This window comes from Bombina bombina, chromosome 7 (assembly GCF_027579735.1).
Source record: "Bombina bombina isolate aBomBom1 chromosome 7, aBomBom1.pri, whole genome shotgun sequence".
Classification (NCBI taxonomy): Eukaryota; Metazoa; Chordata; class Amphibia; order Anura; family Bombinatoridae; genus Bombina; species Bombina bombina.
Window position 1 is genome coordinate 433,968,719 of NC_069505.1, and position 19,611 is coordinate 433,988,329.

The 19,611-nt window shown below is 40.7% G+C and overlaps 1 protein-coding gene across 1 annotated transcript in view; it reads left to right on the forward strand.

Moving 5' to 3' along the window:
- GUCY2C (guanylate cyclase 2C) overlaps positions 1-19,611 on the forward strand; it is a 262,021-nt gene that overhangs the window by 106,783 nt on the left and 135,627 nt on the right. The window contains exons 15-17 of the mRNA XM_053689439.1: positions 3,301-3,405; positions 5,479-5,565; positions 16,825-16,957. Of these exons, the coding sequence (XP_053545414.1) occupies positions 3,301-3,405; positions 5,479-5,565; positions 16,825-16,957 (325 nt within the window). The remainder of the gene's footprint in view (positions 1-3,300; positions 3,406-5,478; positions 5,566-16,824; positions 16,958-19,611) is intronic.

Consider the following 19,611-nt stretch of genomic DNA (forward strand, 5'->3'; position numbering starts at 1 on the left):
AAAAAACCTAACACTACCCCTTTGAAGATCACCCTACCCTGAGCCATCTTCACCCAGCCGGGCACAAGTGGTCATCCGATCCGGGCATAAGTCTTCATCCGATGGGGCAGAAGAGGACATCCAGACCGGCAGAAGTCTTCATCCTATGTGGGCAGAAGAGGACATCCGGACCGTCAGAAGGCTTCATCCAAGCAGCATCTTCTATCTTCTTCCATCCGACGAGGAGCGACTCCATCTTGAAGACATCTAGCGCGGAGCATCCTTCCAGCACGATGGACTAACGACGAATGACGGTTCCTTTAAATGACGTCATCCAAGATGGCGTCCCTCAAATTCTGATTGGCTGATAGGATTCTATCAGCCAATCGGAATTAAAGTAGGAAAAATCTGATTAGTTGATTTAATCAGTCAATCGGATTGAAGTTCAATCCGATTGGCTGATTGGATCAGCCAATAGAATGCAAGGTCAATTCTATTGGCTGATCCAATCAGCCAATCGGATTGAACATCAATCCGACTGGCTGATTAAATCAACCAATCAGATTTTTCCTACCTTAATTCCGATTGGCTGGGAACTCTGTCCGGGAGTATTCTCCATCCTGATTTTCAAATGGGATCGGCTGGAGTTGGATCGCTTGGCATTTTGTCAGAATGTCAGGCTTCTGGGATAAGGGTCCAAGTCTAGGGCCCCCAGTCTGAGCTGCTAGCTGTCTTGACAGTTATTTAGTCTTTCAGACTAGAATATCTATTTTCCCCATTTGCGCTTCTTTCCCGGGGTATTTTTAAACTCATATGGAAGGAGGTATCTGTGCTCCTCTTCGCTTCAGCATTGTCTCGCATGATTTGGTATGCAGCTCCTGTGGACATGTCATCTCTGTTCCCTGGACAATTCCGTTGAGGAAGGACCTCTTATTCAGTGTCACTTCTTCCACCTAAATCTAGTTTCTCTGAAGCTGATTGCTTGGAGATGGACGCTTGATTTTTTACAAGCGAGGTTTTTCTGTTTCGGTCATAGATGCTTTTATCAGACACGTAAGCCTGTTGCAAGGAAAATGTATCATTAGATATGGCGTAAATATCCTTATTGGTGTGAATCCAAGGGCTACTCATGGAGTAGGGTTAGGATTCACAGGATTTTGTCTTTTTTCCAAGCAGGATTGGAGAAGGGGTTATCAGCAAGTTCATTAAAGTAACAGATTTTTGCTTTCCCTATTTTGTTACACTAGCATCTGGTGGATGTTCCAGATGTACAATATTTTTGTCAGGCTCTGACTGGAATCAGGCCTGTATTTAGTCCTCTTGCTCCTTCTTGGAGTTTAAATTTAGTTTTTAGAGTTCTTAATGGAGTTCTGTTTGAACCTATGCATTCCATAGATTTTAAGTTATTATCTTGGAAAGTTTTTTTATTTCTGGTCGCTTTTTCTTCTGCTCAGAGTATCTGAGCTTTTGGCATTACAATATAATTCTCCTTATCTTGTTCTCTATGCGAATAAGGTGGTGTTTTGTTCAAAACTTGGGTTTCTTCCTAAGGTTGTTTCAGACATGAACATTAATCTAACCCTTCTTCTAAGAAGGAACGTCTGTTACATAATTTAGACGTAGTCCGTGCTTTGAAGTTCTACTTACAAGAGACTAAGGATTTTAGACAATCGTTTTCTTTGTTTTGTTTTTTTCAGGGGTCAGAAAGCTACGGCTGCCTCTCTTTCTTTTTGGCTGAAGAGTATCATCCGTTTTGCATATGAAATTACTGGACAGCAGCCTGAATGAATTATGGCTCATTCCTCTTGGGCTGTTGCTTCCTCATGGGCATTCAAAAATGATGCTTCTGTTGAACGGATTAGCAAGGCTGCAACTTGGTCTTCTCTTCACACTTTTTATACATTTTTCGAATTTGATACTTTTGCCTCCGCTGAGGCTGCTTTTGGGAGAAAGGTTCTTCAAGCAGTGGTGCCTTCCGTTTAGGTTCCCTGTCTTGTCCCTCCCTTTTCATCCGTGTACTATAGCTTTGGTATTGTATCCCACAAGTAGGTATGAAATCCGTGGACTCATCGTATCTTAAAAAATAAAATAAAATGTATGCTTACCTGATAAATGTATTTCTTTTTGGATACGATGAGTCCATGGCCCGCCCTGTTTTAATGAGACAGGTTATTTAATTTTTGTTAAACTTGAGACACCTCTGCACCTTGGCTTTTCCTTTCTCTTCTTAACTTTGGTCGAATGACTGGGGTGGGAGGGAAGGGAGGAGCTATTTATACAGCTCTGCTGTGGTGCTCTTTGCCGCCTCCTGCTGACCAGGAGGAGAATATCCCACAAGTAAGGATGAAATCCGTGGACTCATCGTATCCAAAAAGAAATAAATTTATCAGGTAAGCATAAATTTTCTTATTCTTGTGACATAACATATCTCAACTCTCTTTGACCTGAGCTAAAATGAGTTATTAATTACGTTTTCCATGTGTTGTATGTGCTATAAGGTCACTGTGGGATTTAAGATGCTTGAATGTGTGAATATAAATGCATTTACTCACAAAAAATATTTTATGGAATTTTATCAAAATGTATTTTATTATTATTAAAATGTTTTAAATACAGTATTTTTCCTCATAATTACATCTAACTGAAAGCTGGGGTTAAAGCTCAGGCATCCTGATAATCCGTAAATAATTACATGGGAACATTTGTACTTAATGTCCCATAAAAAGTATTGGCAGTTGCTTTTTCTTACACGCCATTGTTAGGGGAATCTGGGTATTTGATTTGGGTGGACTACTCGTTAGCCAATGGTGAGAGTTGATTAAGTTACTGCTCCATCTAATGTGACAAATTATAATTATATCCGATTAAGCACAACGCATTTCGGGGCATTATTGCTGTTAAGGTCTAGTTTGGATCATGTGATATTTCAGTGATTTAATGGATGTCTGGTTAAGGATCCTATCTGTATAGTGCGATAGAAAAGTATTTCACTGTTTGTTAAATTGACCCTCAGAGATGACAACCACCACTGACCGGTGTAATAATGCTCCTCCCCTACAGCTATTGCACCAGTTAAATCCATTTTTACTTTTATTTAGGACAAGAGAATAAAAAACACAATAACATGACTAAGGGGTGAGCCCCAAAACGTTGTGATTTTTATTCTCTTGTCCTAAATAAAAGTAAATTGATTTCACTGGTGCTGCTGCTGCTGCTTTTTGTATTTCCTTTGGATTTTGCTGGGATCTGTCTCTCTCCCTGCAGCAGGCACAGTGCTTTGTGCTTGAAGTGCTGGACTCTCACCCTTTTTTACCCCTACAGCTATTGCAGATAGATTACTACAACCTGACCAAATTCTATGGGACTGTGAAGCAGGACAACATGATATATGCCGTCATCGAGTATTGTGAGCGCGGCTCACTCCGGGTAAGTGTGTGCTATACACTTCTGTATATATCCCAAGCTTCTGTCTCATGTGATCGCTAGTTCTATACGCTTCTCTATTAGCGCCATATACCCCTCTGTATATATCTCACACTTCTGTCTCATGTGATCACTAGTTAGGTCTATACGCTTCTCTATTAGCACCATATACCCCTCTGTATATATCTCACGCTTCTGTGTCATGTGATCACTAGTTAGGTCTATACGCTTTTCTATTAGCACCTTATACCCCTCTGTATATATCTCATGTGTCTGTCTCATGTGATCGCTAGTTAGTTCTATATGCTTCTCTATTAGCGCCATATACCCCTCTGTATATATCTCACGCTTCTGTCTCATATGATCGCTAGTTAGGTCTATACGCTTCTCTATTAGCGCCATATACCCCTCTGTATATATCTCACACTTCTGTCTCATATGATCGCTAGTTAGTTCTATACGCTTCTCTATTAGCGCCATATACCCCTCTGTATATATCTCACACTTCTGTCTCATATGATCGCTAGTTAGGTCTATATGCTTCTCTATTAGCACCATATACCCCTCTGTATATATCTCACACTTCTGTCTCATATGATCGCTAGTTAGTTCTATACGCTTCTCTATTAGCGCCATATACCCCTCTGTATATATCTCACACTTCTGTCTCATATGATCGCTAGTTAGGTCTATATGCTTCTCTATTAGCACCATATACCCCTCTGTATATATCTCACACTTCTGTCTCATATGATCGCTAGTTAGGTCTATACGCTTCTCTATTAGCGCCATATACCCCTCTGTATATATCTCACATTTCTGTCTCATGTGATCGCTAGTTAGGTCTATATGCTTCTCTATTAGCACCATATACCCCTCTGTATATATCTCACACTTCTGTCTCATATGATCGCTAGTTAGGTCTATACTCTTCTCTATTAGCACCATATACCCCTCTGTATATATCTCACATTTCTGTCTCATGTGATCGCTAGTTAGGTCTATACGCTTCTCTATTAGCGCCATATACCCCTCTATATATATCTCACACTTCTGTCTCATATGATCGCTAGTTAGGTCTATACTCTTCTCTATTAGCACCATATACCCCTCTGTATATATCTCACGCTTCTGTGTCATGTGATCACTAGTTAGTTCTATACGCTTCTCTATTAGCGCCTTATACCCCTCTGTATATATCTCATGTGTCTGTCTCAAGTGATCGCTAGTTCTATACGCTTCTCTATTTGCGCCATATACCCCTCTGTATATATCTCACACTTCTGCCTCATGTGATCGCTAGTTCTATATGCTTCGCTATTAGCGTCATATACCCCTCTGTATATATCTCACGCTTCTGTCTCAAGTGATCGCTAGTTCTATACGCTTCTCTATTTGCGCCATATACCCCTCTGTATATATCTCACTCTTCTGCCTCATGTGATCGCTAGTTCTATATGCTTCACTATTTGCGCCATATACCCCCCTGTATATATCTCACGCTTCTGTCTCAAGTGATCGCTAGTTCTATACGCTTCTCTATTTGCGCCATATACCCCTCTGTATATATCTCACTCTTCTGCCTCATGTGATCGCTAGTTCTATATGCTTCACTATTTGCGCCATATACCCCCCTGTATATATCTCACGCTTCTGTCTCAAGTGATCGCTAGTTCTATACGCTTCTCTATTTGCGCCATATACCCCTCTGTATATATCTCACTCTTCTGCCTCATGTGATCGCTAGTTCTATATGCTTCACTATTTGCGCCATATACCCCTCTGTATAGTATTATTAATCCCTCATTTCTCTGTCTCATGAGAGAGTTGTAGTTTGTCACTGGAATAAATCTGATCTAAGCTTTTATTGTGTGCATTTAGCGTCTCGCACCACTTGTTACCGTTTGTGCAGTGCTTGTGGTCCCCATTCGTCTCTAGCACCATATTTTTACTATAAATAAAGATGAGATCATTGAACTTTAGATGAAACATGAATAGGGGACCGTCTCTTCTCCTCGGAGAAGACATTATACGTCACTGCCTAGGACTGGCGATTACATTTGTTTTATCCCACAGGATGTTCTCAATGATACCATCTCTTACCCTGATGGGACATTCATGGACTGGGAATTTAAGATTTCTGTGATGTACGACATAGCAAAGGTGAGCCTGTGTTAGGTCTCAGCTTGGGCCTCTTTCACAAGAGGCAAGCAGAGAGCACTTATTGCCTAGAAACAACTGCTAAAGAATAAAGGTACAGTTTACTCAAAATTAAACTTTCATGTCATTTTAAACAATTTTCCAATTTACTTTTATCATCAAATTAGCTTTGTTCTCTTGGTATTCTTTGTTGAAAGCTAAACCTAGGTAGGCTCATATGCTTATTGCTAAGCCCTTGAAGACCACCTCTTATCTCAGTACATTTTGTCAGTTTTTTTCACAGCTAGACACTACTAGCTCATGTGTGTCTTATAGATAACACTGTGCTCACTCCTGTGGAGTTACTTATGAGTCAACACTGATTGGCTAAAATGCAAGTCTGTCAAAAGAACTAAAATAAGGGGGCAGTCTGCAGAGGGTTAGATACAAGGTAATCACAGAGGTAAAAATTATATTAATATAACTGAGATAAGGGGCAGTCTACAGAGGATTAGATACAGGGTAATCACAAAGGTAAAAAGTATATTAATATAACTGAGATAAGGGGCAGTCTGCAGAGGCTTAGATACAAGGTAATCACAGAGGTAAAAATTATATTAATATAACTGAGATAAAGAGCAGTCTGCAGAGGGTTAGATACAGGGTAATCACAGAGGTAAAAAGTATATTAATATAACTGAGATAAGTAGCAGTCTGCAGAGGGTTAGATACAAGATAATCACAGAGATAAAAAGTATATTAATATAACTGAGATAAGGAGCAGTCTGCAGAGGGTTAGATACAAGGTAATCACAGAGGTATAAAGTACATTAATATAACTGAGATAAGGGGGCAGTGTGCAGAGGCATAGCTACAGGGTAATCACAGAGGTAAAAAGTATATTACTATAACTGAGATAAGGGGCAGTCTGTAGAGGGTTAGATACAGGGTAATCACAGAGGTAAAAAGTGTATTAATATAACTGTGTTGTTTATGCAAAACTGGGGAATGGGTAATAAAGGGATTATCTATCTTTCTCTTGTAAGGTGTATCCAGTCCACGGATCATCCATTACTTGTGGGATATTCTCCTTCCCAACAAGAAGTTGCAAGAGGATCACCCATAGCAGAGCTGTCTATATAGCTCCTCCCCTAACTGCCACCTCCAGTCATTCTCTTGCAACTCTCAACAAGCATGGAAGCAGTAAGAGAGATGTGGTGAAATGTAGTTGTTTTTTCTTCAATTCAAAAGTTTGTTATTTTTAAATGGTACCGGAGTTGTACTATTTTGGTCCCAGGCAGAAAATAGAAGAAGAATCTGCCTGTGATCTCTAATGATCTTAGCAGGTTGTAACTAAGATCCATTGCTGTTCTCACACATAACTGAAGAGAGAGGTAACTTCAGCTGGGGAATGGCGTGCAGGTTATCCTGCTATGAGGTATGTGCAGTTTAATTTTTTTCTAGAGAAATGTAAATGCTAGAAAATGCTGCTGATACCAGATTTATTTAAGGTAAGCCTGATTACAGTGATTTAATAGCGACTGGTAGCATGCTTACTGTCAGAGGTAATACTCTTATTATTTTTCAATTCCTGTCATATAAAACGTTTGCTGGGAGTGCTTAAACCCTTTTATATATGTTTTGGTGATAAAACTTTATTGGGGCCTAGTTTTTTCCACATGGCTGACTTAAATTTGCCTAGAAACAGTTTTCTTAGGCCTCCCACTGTGTAGACATGAGTGGGAGGGGCCTAATTTAGCGCTTAATTGCGCAGTAACTTTTGCAGACTGAGACATCCAGCTTCCCTCAAGGAGTCCCCTGAATGCTATAGGACCTCTCTAAAGGGCTTTTAGGCTTTCCAAAGTCGTTTGTATGGCAAGGTAAGGCCACAGCAGAGCTGTGGCAGTTTGTTGTGACTGTTAAAAAACGTCTATATCGTTTTTTTGATCCGTTTTTTGAACTAAGGGGTTAATCATCCATTTGCAAGTGGGTGCAATGCTCTGTTAGCTTATTATACACACTGTAAAAATTTCGTTTGATTTACTGCTTTTTTTGACTGTTTTTCAAATTCTGACCTTTTTATTTTTCTTAAAGGCACAGTACTGTTTTTATTTTTTGCTTGTTAACTTGCTTTAAAGTGTTTTCCAAGCTTGCTGGTCTCATTGCTAGTCTGTTTAAACATGTCTGACATAGAGGAATCTCCTTGTTCATTATGTTTAGAAGCCATGGTGGAACCCCCTCTTAGAATGTGTACTAAATGTACTGATTTCACTTTAAGTAATAAAGACCATATTCTGTCTTTAAAAAATTTATCACCAGAGGAATCTGACGAGGGGGAAGTTATGCCGACTAACTCGCCCCATGTGTCAGAACCTTTAAATCCCGCTCAAGGGACTCACGCTCAAGAGGCGCCAAGTACATCTAGCGCGCCCATGGCGTTTACTTTACAAGACATGGTGGCAGTCATGGATAATACACTGTCAGCGGTATTATCCAGAGTACCTGGGTTACGAGGAAAGCGAGACAGCTCTGGAGTTAGAAGAAATACAGAGCATACTGATGCTTTTGTAGCTATGTCTGATACCCCCTCACAATATGCAGAAGCTGAGGAAGGAGAGCTTCTTTCTGTGGGTGATTTTTCTGACTCAGGGAAGAGGATTCAACCTGATTCTGAGATATCAACATTTAAATTTAAGCTTGAACACCTCTGCGTGTTGCTCAGGGAGGTTTTAGCTGCTCTGAATGACTGTGATACAATTGCAGTGCCAGAGAAATTGTGTAGATTGAATAAATACTATGCATTACCTGTTTACACTGATGTTTTTCCAATACCTAAAAGGTTTACAGAAATTATTAATAAGGAATGGGATAGACCAGGTGTGCCGTTCTCTCCCCCTTCTATTTTTAAGAAAATGCTTCCAATAGATGCCGCCACACGGGACTTATGGCAAACGGTCCCTAAGGTGGAGGGAGCAGTTTCTACACTAGCTAAGCATACTACTATCCCTGTCGAGGACAGTTGTGCTTTCTTAGATCCAATGGATAAAAAGTTAGAGGGTTACCTTAAGAAAATGTTTATTCAACAAGGTTTTATTCTACAGCCCCTTGCATGCATTGTCCCAGTCACTGCTGCTGCGGCCTTCTGGTTTGAGTCTCTGGAAGAGGCTTTACAGGTAGAGACCCCATTGAATGATATACTTGACAAGCTTAGAGCACTTAAGCTAGCCAATTCTTTTGTTTCTGATGCCATTGTTCATTTGACTAAACTAACGGCTAAGAATTCTGGTTTTGCTACTCAGGTGCGTAGGGCGCTATGGCTTAAATCATGGTCAGCTGACGTTACTTCAAAGTCTAAGCTGCTTAATATTCCCTTCAAGGGGCAGACCCTATTCGGGCCTGGTTTGAAGGAGATCATTTCTGATATCACTGGAGGAAAAGGTCATGCCCTTCCTCAGGATAGGTCCAAATCAAGGGCCAAACAGTCTAATTTTCGTACCTTTCGAAACTTCAAGGCGAGTGCGGCATCAACTTCCTCTAATACAAAACAAGAGGGAACTTTTGCCCAGTCCAAGTCGGTCTGGAGACCTAACCAAACTTGGAACAAAGGTAAGCAGGCCAAAAAGCCTGCTGCTGCCTCTAAGACAGCATGAAGGATTGGCCCCCGATCCAGTAACGGATCTAGTAGGGGGCAGACTTTCGCTCTTCACCCAGGCTTGGGCAAGAGATGTCCAGGATCCCTGGGCGTTGGAAATTGTATCCAAGGGATATCTTCTGGACTTCAGAGTTTCTCCTCCAAAAGGGAGATTTCACCTTTCACAATTATCTGCAAACCAGATAAAGAGAGAGGCATTTTTACACTTTGTTCAAGACCTCCTAATTATGGGAGTGATCCACCCAGTTCCAAAGGAGGAACAGGGACAAGGATTCTATTCAAATATGTTTGTGGTTCCTAAAAAAGAGGGAACCTTCGGACCAATCTTAGATCTCAAGATCTTAAACAAATTTCTCAGAGTCCCATCATTCAAGATGGAGACTATTCGTACCATCCTACCTATGATCCAGGAGGGTCAATACATGACTACAGTGGATTTAAAGGATGCTTATCTTCACATTCTGATACACAAAGATCATCATCGGTTTCTCAGGTTTGCCTTCCTAGACAGGCATTACCAGTTTGTAGCTCTTCCATTTGGGTTAGCTACAGCCCCAAGAATCTTTACAAAGGTTCTGGGGTCACTTCTGGCGGTTCTAAGGCTGCGGGGCATAGCAGTGGCCCCTTATTTAGACGACATTCTAATACAGGCGTCAAATTTCCAAATTGCCAAGTCTCATACGGACATAGTTCTGGCATTTCTGAGGTCGCATGGGTGGAAAGTGAACGAAGAAAAGAGTTCTCTATCCCCTCTCACAAGAATCTCCTTTCTGGGAACTCTAATAGATTCTGTAGAAATGAGGATTTACCTGACAGAGACCAGGTTATCAAAACTTCTAAATTCCTGCTGTGTTCTTTATTCCACTCCTCGCCCTTCGGTGGCTCAGTGTATGGAAGTAATCGGCTTAATGGTAGCGGCAATGGACATAGTGCCGTTTGCCCGTCTACATCTCAGACCACTGCAACTCTGCATGCTCAGTCAGTGGAATGGGGATTACACAGATTTGTCCCCTCTACTAAATCTGGATCAAGAGACCAGGGATTCTCTTCTCTGGTGGCTATCTCGGGTCCATCTGTCCAAAGGTATGACCTTTCGCAGGCCAGTTTGGACAATTGTAATGACAGATGCCAGCCTTCTAGGCTGGGGGGCAGTCTGGAACTCCCTGAAGGCTCAGGGATCGTGGACTCAGGAGGAGACACTCCTCCGATAAATATTCTGGAACTAAGAGCGATATTCAATGCTCTTCAGGCTTGGCCTCAGCTAGCGACAATGAGGTTCATAAGATTTCAGTCGGACAACATCACGACTGTGGCTTACATCAACCATCAAGGGGGAACAAGGAGTTCCCTAGCGATGTTGGAAGTTTCAAAGATAATTCGTTGGGCAGAGATTCACTCTTGCCACCTATCAGCTATCCATATCCCAGGTGTAGAGAACTGGGAGGCGGATTTTCTAAGTCGACAGACTTTTCATCCGGGGAGTGGGAACTCCATCCGGAGGTATTTGCACAATTGGTTCAACGTTGGGGCGAACCAGAACTGGATCTCATGGCATCTCGCCAGAACGCCAAATTTCCTTGTTACGGATCCAGGTCCAGGGACCCCAAGGCAACGCTGATAGATGCTCTAGCAGCGCCTTGGTCCTTCAACCTGGCTTATGTGTTTCCACCGTTTCCTCTGCTCCCTCGTCTGATTGCCAAAATCAAGCAGGAGAGAGCATCAGTGATCTTGATAGCGCCTGCGTGGCCACGCAGGACTTGGTATGCAGATCTAGAGGACATGTCATCCTTTCCACCATGGACTCTGCCTCTGAGTCCGGACCTTCTACTTCAGGGTCCTTTCAACCATCCAAATCTAATTTCTCTGAGACTGACTGCCTGGAGATTGAACGCTTGATTTTATCAAAGTGTGGCTTCTCAGAGTCATTCATTGATACCTTAATTCAGGCATGAAAGCATGCCACCAGGAAAATCTATCATAAGATATGGCGTAAATATCTTTATTGGTGTGAATCCAAGGGTTACTCATGGAGTAAAGTCAGGATTCCTAGGATATAATCTTTTCTCCAAGAAGGATTGGAAAAAGGATTGTCATCTAGTTCCTTAAAGGGACAGATTTCAGCTCTGTCTATTCTTTTGCACAAGCGTCTGGCGGATGTTCCAGATGTTCAGGCATTTTGTCAGGCTTTAGTTAGAATCAAGCCTGTGTTTAAACCTGTTGCTCCACCATGGAGTTTAAATTTGGTTCTTAAAGTTCTTCAGGGGGGTCCGTTTGAACCTCTTTATTCCATAGATATCAAACTTTTATCTTGGAAAGTTCTATTTTTGGTAGCTATTTCCTCGGCTCGTAGAGTTCCGAATTATATGCCTTACAATGTGATTCCCCTTATCTGATCTTCCATGCAGATAAGGTAGTTTTGCGTACCAAACCTGGGTTTTTACCTAAGGTGGTATCTAATAAGAATATCAATCAGGAGATTGTTGTTCTGTCATTGTGTCCTAATCCTTCTTCAAAGAAGGAACGTCTATTACACAATCTTGACGTGGCTCGTGCTTTAAAGTATTATTTACAAGCTACTAAAGATTTTCGTCAAACATCTGCTTTGTTTGTTGTCTTCTCTGGACAGAGGAAAGGCCAAAAGGCTTCGGCAACTTCTCTTTCGCTTTGGCTAAGAAGTATAATACGCTTAGCTTATGAGACTGCTGGCCAGCAGCCTCCTGAAAGGATTACAGCTCATTCTACTAGAGCTGTGGCTTCCACATGGGCCTTTAAAAATGAGGCTTCTGTTGAACAGATTTGCAAGGCGGCGACTTGGTCTTCGCTACATACTTTTTCAAAATTCTATAAATTTGATACTTTTGCTTCTTCGGAGGCTATTTTTGGGAGAAAGGTTTTACAGGCAGTGGTTCCTTCCGTTTAAGTACCTGCCTTGTCCCTCCCTTCATCCGTGTACTTTAGCTTTGGTATTGGTATCCCACAAGTAATGGATGAACCGTGGACTGGATACACCTTACAAGAGAAAACATAATTTATGCTTACCTGATAAATTTATTTCTCTTGTGGTGTATCCAGTCCACGGCCCGTCCTGTCATTTTAAGGCAGGTATTTTTTAACTCTAAACTACAGTCACCACTGCACCCTATAGTTTCTCCTTTCTCTTGCTTGTCTTCGGTCGAATGACTGGAGGTGGCAGTTAGGGGAGGAGCTATATAGACAGCTCTGCTGTGGGTGATCCTCTTGCAACTTCCTGTTGGGAAGGAGAATATCCCACAAGTAATGGATGATCCGTGGACTGGATACACCACAAGAGAAATAAATTTATCAGGTAAGCATAAATTATGTTTTTTAACCCCTTAACGACCAGCGCCGTACCCTGGGCCTCTCTCTGCCGCGATCTCTGATCGCTATTTCTGAATGCCCCAAGAGTTGGCAGTGCAGAAATAGACGGGCATTGGGCAGCGGTGGTGTGGATTGTTGGTGGTGTGGGAGGGTTAGGATGGAGGCGGGTGGGCGGTACAACACTGGTGGGGGGTGGTACTGCTACGCTACAGTGAGTGGTTAGGAGGGGAAGGAGGGAGAGGGGCTCTTATAGTGGAGGGGGGATTAAAGGGTGGGAAAGCAATCTGGGAGGGGGTAGGGTAATGAGGGGGGGGGGCAGCTACACTACAGAAAAAAATGTATTATTATATAAGAAACAACTAAATGAATAGATAACTGGGTATTGGTAGACAGCTGCCAGTACCTAAGATGGCAGGAATTATTTAGAAGGGGAAGGTAAGAAAACATTTGGGGAGGGATCAGGGAGGTGGGAAGGTAAGGGGGTAATTCTAAATTAAGGAAAATAATAATAGATAAAAAAAAGGTATAAAACTGGGGGTGACCAGTGTTGGGGTGGGGGAGGGAAGAGAGCTGTTTGGGAGGAATCAGGAGGTGGGAAGAGTCATGTGGGAGGCTAACCTCTATACTCAGACATCCCAACCTGCAAAAGCTCATTTCAGGGAGGTGGCTTCTACCGCTACTGCGCCGCCCCCCCCCCCTCGCAGTTATATATTAGTTATATATTAGACACCTTGAAACCCTAAATAAGATACAGACTTATCATTAAAGTAGCTTCCCACTAAAGTCACATTAAAAAAATGTAGCTTTATTGCACAACCACATACAACAAACCTATTTTCCAGTGATCGTACGCTTGTTGAATGCTTAAATATTTTAGAATACGAAGTTTAGTTACGTGCAGTAAATAAGATAGTATTTTTGTTTAATTTTATTAAAATCAGTTAGGGCTTTTTGGTAACTGATGTTTTAAGGGTTCTATAATGTCCCAGCAACTAAAGGTATTCCTTAAAGAAACACTTTTCCGGATTTGGGCCACATTGAATCATGGTACTTGGAGTTTCAGGGAGATTGCATTCCATTTGCTGGCATCAGGGAGCCGCTATTACAATCAGGGAGACTCCCTGATCTTCAGGGAGAGTTGGGATGTCTGTATACTAAAGCTAAAATTAACTTTACAAAATACCTAATTAACCCCTTCACTGCTGGGAATAATAAAAGTGTGGGGCGCAGCTGCAATTAGCAGCCTTCTAATTACCAAAAAGCAATGGCAAAGCCATATATGTCTGCTATTTCTGAACAAAGGGGATCACATTGAAGCTTTTACAATCATTTGTGCCATGATTGCACAAGCAGAATGTAAATAATTTTAGTGAGAAACCCAAAGTTTGTAAAAAAGTTAATGTTTTTTTTTTTTTATTTGATCTCATTTGGCATTGAAATGGTAGCATGAAATATATCAAGATCAATACTTTGGGCTGTCTACTAAAAAAAATATATACGGCTAGATTATGAGTTGTGCGTTAGGTTTAAAGAGCAGTGTTAAGAGGTCCTAACGCTGCTTTTTAACGCCCGCTGGTATTACGAGTCTTGCAGGTACAAGTGTACCGCTCACTTTTTAGGTGTACCGCTCACTTTTTTGGCCAGACTTGGAAATACCGCAAATCCACTTACGTAAATTGCATATACTCTTTTTTCAATGGGACTTGCATAGCGCCAGTATTACGAGTCTGACAAAAAGTGAGCGGTAGACCCTCTCCTGTCAAGACTGGTACCGCATTTTAAAGTCAGTAGTTAAGAGTTTTACACTACAACACCGTAGCATAAAACTCTTAACTAAAGTGCTAAAAAGTAAACTAAAACCCATAAACTACCTATTAACCCATAAACCGAGGCCCTCCTGCATCGCAAACACTAAAATAAAATTTTTTAACCCCTAATCTGCCGAACCGGACATCACCGCCACTATAATAAACATATTAACCCCTAAACCGCCGCACTCCCGCCTCGCAAACATTAGTTAAATATTATTAACCCCTAATCTGCCGTCCCTAACATCACCGACACCTACCTACATTTATTAACCCCTAATCTGCCACCCCAACGTCGCTGCCACTATACTAAAGTTATTAACCCCTAAGTCTAACCCTAACCCTAACACACCCTAACTTAAATATAATTAAAATAAATCTAAATAAAAATTCCTATCATTAACTAATGGCGGCGACGTTGGGGGTGGTAGATTAAGGGTTAATACGTGTAGGTAGGTGGCGGCGCCCTTGGGGGCGGCAGAGTAGGGGTTAATAACTATAATGTACTCCTTGAGAAAGGGCGGAGTCCCGAAACGTGCGTCGGAGTTGTTTGGTTATGCTGCTCATCTTCTTATAAAAATCCATCAGCTATATGGGCACTCTGAGATACTTTACCTGATGAAAATAGCCTCTGGTTTCCAGATCCTTGCAGCCTATGGTGTGAGAGTCACAGAGTTATCCTGCCGCAAAAGTGGATTAAAGTTGGGAGTGACCTATGCACAAAATCTGGAAGTGTCTCAAACAGAACCGCAAGTATTGGGCTTTATACTAACATGCATGTTGAGAAACTAATTGCTGCACCTTGCTAACATACCAGCATACTGATAAGTGACATTGACAGCTATATACAGTGGGACATTTCATTGCTGTTTAAATCAAGAGTGCCGTATGTATAGCTTTGGGAACACCCTGCAATGCAAACGCATGTATTTGGCCTTTCATTAACATTCATGCTGCAACTAATTGCTACAATTTTGTTAACATGCCAACGTATTGACACTGGTGTACACAGTTGAAGTTTGCTTTCATCATTTATGTTACTATTGACTGTTGTACGGAGTAAATGTGACAAACACGCTGACAAGAGGCGTTGTATGCAGTATGACTTTACTGTTAGGATCTATCTGAGATCTATTGTATACATCTACGAAAGGGTTTATAGAGTGCTTCAATTTTGCTTTTACACAATTACCTAGCAGATGAGATTTATGAACGTTGACTTTGCTTACTAATACCCTCATTTCTGGGATTACAAAAATTAAATCTAACATTGGAATTTTTACGTCCTTTAAAACCTTTTTTCTATCAAGATGGCAGTATACTTTTGATTCCCTTAGGGATGCCTGGGGTGTAATCGCTTTTTTATGTGTGTGTATGACTGATGTATGTTTGGAAAAGCAAGAATTTGGGGTACAGTTTTTTTTCACTATTTAGGCATATCAATAAAGTCAAGCCTTTTTTCATTAATCAGGTGTGCTGAGTTATATGTTGTATTATTTATTATAGTATTTATGGTGATGCTATACTCTTGCACCCTTTTCATATAACTACCGGTCAGGATTTATGTATCAAATTATGTACTTATTATATCATCTTTAAAGTAGTGCTGTTACTATATATTTTTGATTCAAATATAATATAGGGTTTGGCGATGTTGGGGGCAGCAGATTAGGGGTTCATAAGTATAATGTAGGTGGCGGCGGTGTCCGGAGTGGCAGATTAGGGGTTAATAATTATAATGTAGGTGTCGACAATGTCGGGGTGGCAGATTAGGGGTTAATAAGTGTAAGATTAGGGGTGTTTAGACTCGGAGTTCATGTTAAGGTGTTAGGTGTAGACATAAAATGTATTTCCCCATAGGAATCAATGGGGCTGCGTTAAGGAGCTTTACGCTGCTTTTTTGCAGGTATTAGACTTTTTTTCAGCTGGCTCTCCCCGTTGATTCCTATGGGGAAATCGTGCACGAGCACGTTACACCAGCTCACTGCTAACGTAAGCAGCGCTGGTATTGGAGTGCGGTAATGAGCAAAATGTTGCTCAACGCTCACTTCTTGTCTGGTTTGTAAAAACCCGTAATACCAGCGCTGTCTGTAAGTGAGCGGTGAGCATAAACTGCTCGTTAGCACCGCACAGCCTCTAATGCAAAACTCGTAATCTAGGTGATAGTTTTGATAGGTAAATAAAAAAAAAACAAGGCTCTATTTCTATTTAAATGTAGTGATGGCAAAAATGCTAAAAATGCACTGGTCTTCTGGGGAAGTCGTAGTCTGAACTGCCCGGTCTTTAAGGGGTTAAACAATAAACTATTTCAACTAGACTGTACCTTTAAGTGAAAATGCAAGTTGCCATTTGCCAGTTTCCCAGATCAGACCTCAGTGTCTCTGTGACTTAGAAACCAGTTTATACATCTGCTGTAGTGTTCATTTGTGTCATTTTCAAGCCACAGAATATATTGAATATATTCAAATTATGTTCATATGACAGGGGATGTCGTATCTACATTCCAGTAAGATGGAGGTTCACGGGCGTTTAAAATCCACAAACTGCGTGGTTGACAGTCGTATGGTTGTAAAAATCACAGACTTTGTTGGTAATTCCATCCTCAGCCCTAAAAAAGGTGAGTTAAAAGCCCACATGCTGGAGCATTAATAATATTGTGGGTCTCTCTGATTATTCTCATCAGCTGTATGCAGGTGATGTTTGATTAAAATTTACAATACACTTATTTAACTAACAGAAAAGTAATATATACTAAACTAGTGCAAACCAAGTTAAATTGTAGTGAAAACATTTCAGTTTAATTTGTATTTGCTGCAGACTGAGACTTTTTGTTATCTTCTCTCTCCCCTGTGAAATTCCGAACCCAGAGACCCTCTTTACTTTCTATGGAAGGCATTTATCATCTCTCTAGGACTTCTAGGTTCAACCCTTTTCTTTCATGTAATTAGCAAGAGTCCATGAGCTAGTGACGTATGGGATATACATTCCTACCAGGAGGGGCAAAGTTTCCCAAACCTTAAAATGCCTATAAATACACCCCTCACCACACCCACAATTCAGTTTTACAAACTTTGCCTCCTATGGAGGTGGTGAAGTAAGTTTGTGCTAGATTCTACGTTGATATGCGCTCCGCAGCAGGTTGGAGCCCGGTTTTCCTCTCAGCGTGCAGTGAATGTCAGAGGGATGTGAGGAGAGTATTGCCTATTTTGAATGCAGTGATCTCCTTCTACGGGGTCTATTTCATAGGTTCTCTGTTATCGGTCGTAGAGATTCATCTCTTACCTCCCTTTTCAGATCGACGATATACTCTTATTTATATACCATTACCTCTGCTGATTTTCGTTTCAGTACTGGTTTGGCTTTCTACAAACATGTAGATGAGTGTCCTGGGGTAAGTAAGTCTTATTTTCTGTGACACTCTAAGCTATGGTTGGGCACTTTGTTTATAAAGTTCTAAATATATGTATTCAAACATTTATTTGCCTTGACTCAGGATGTTCAACATTCCTTATTTTCAGACAGTCAGTTTCATATTTGGGATAATGCACTTGAATCAATTATTTTTCTTACCTTAAAAATTTGACTTTTTTTTTTTTCCCTGTGGGCTGTTAGGCTCGCGGGGGCTGAAAATGCTTCATTTTATTGCGTCATTCTTGGCGCGGACTTTTTTGGCGCAAAAAATCTTTTCTGTTTCCGGCGTCATACGTGTCGCCGGAAGTTGCGTCATATTTTGACGTTCTTTTGCGCCAAAGATGTCGGCGTTCCGGATGTGGCGTCATTTTTGGCGCCAAAAAGCATTTAGGCGCCAAATAATGTGGGCGTCTTATTTGGCGCTAAAAAATATGGGCGTCGCTTTTGTTTCCACATTATTTAAGTCTCATTTTTTCTTTGCTTCTGGTTGCTAGAAGCTTGTTCATTGGCATTTTTTCCCATTCCTGAAACTGTCATTTAAGGAATTTGATCAATTTTGCTTTATATGTTGTTTTTTCTCTTACATATTGCAAGATGTCTCACGTTGCATCTGAGTCAGAAGATACTTCAGGAAAATCGCTGTCTGGTGCTGGAACTACCAAAGCTAAGTGTATCTGCTGTAAACTTTTGGTAGCTATTCCTCCAGCTGTTGTTTGTATTAATTGTCATGACAAACTTGTTAATGCAGATAATATTTCCTTTAGTAATGTACCATTGCCTGTTGCAGTTCCTTCAACATCTAAGGTTCAGAATGTTCCTGATAACATAAGAGATTTTGTTTCTGAATCCATCAAGAAGGCTATGTCTGTTATTCCTCCTAGTAAACATAAAAAATCTTTTAAAACTTCTCTTTATACAGATGAATTTTTAAATGAACATCATCATTCTGATTCTGATGACTCTTCTGGTTCAGAGGATTCTGTCTCAGAGATTGATGCTGATAAATCTTCATATTTATTTAAAATGGAATTTATTCGTTCTTTACTTAAAGAAGTACTAATTGCTTTAGAAATTGAGGATTCTGGTCCTCTTGATACTAATTCTAAACGTTTAGATAAGGTCTTTAAATCTCCTGTGGTTATTCCAGAAGTTTTTCCTGTTCCTAGTGCTATTTCTGAAGTAATTTCCAGAGAATGGGATAAATTGGGTAATTCATTTACTCCTTCTAAACGTTTTAAGCAATTATATCCTGTGCCGTCTGACAGATTAGAATTTTGGGACAAAATCCCTAGAGTTGATGGGGCTATTTCTACCCTTGCTAAACGTACTACTATTCCTACGTCAGATGGTACTTCGTTTAAAGGATCCTTTAGATAGGAAAATTGAATCCTTTCTAAGAAAAGCTTATCTGTGTTCAGGTAATCTTCTTAGACCTGCTATATCATTGGCTGATGTTGCTGCAGCTTCAACTTTTTGGTTGGAAACTTTAGCGCAACAAGTAACAGATCATGATTCTCATAATATTATTATTCTTCTTCAACATGCTAATAATTTTATCTGTGATGCCATTTTTGATATTATCAGAGTTGATGTCAGGTTTATGTCTCTAGCTATTTTAGCTAGAAGAGCTTTATGGCTTAAAACTTGGAATGCTGATATGGCTTCTAAATCAACTCTACTTTCCATTTCTTTCCAGGGTAACAAATTATTTGGTTCTCAGTTGGATTCTATTATCTCAACTGTTACTGGTGGGAAAGGAACTTTTTTACCACAGGATAAAAAATCTAAGGGTAAAAACAGGGCTAATAATCGTTTTCGTTCCTTTCGTTTCAACAAAGAACAAAAGCCTGATCCTTCATC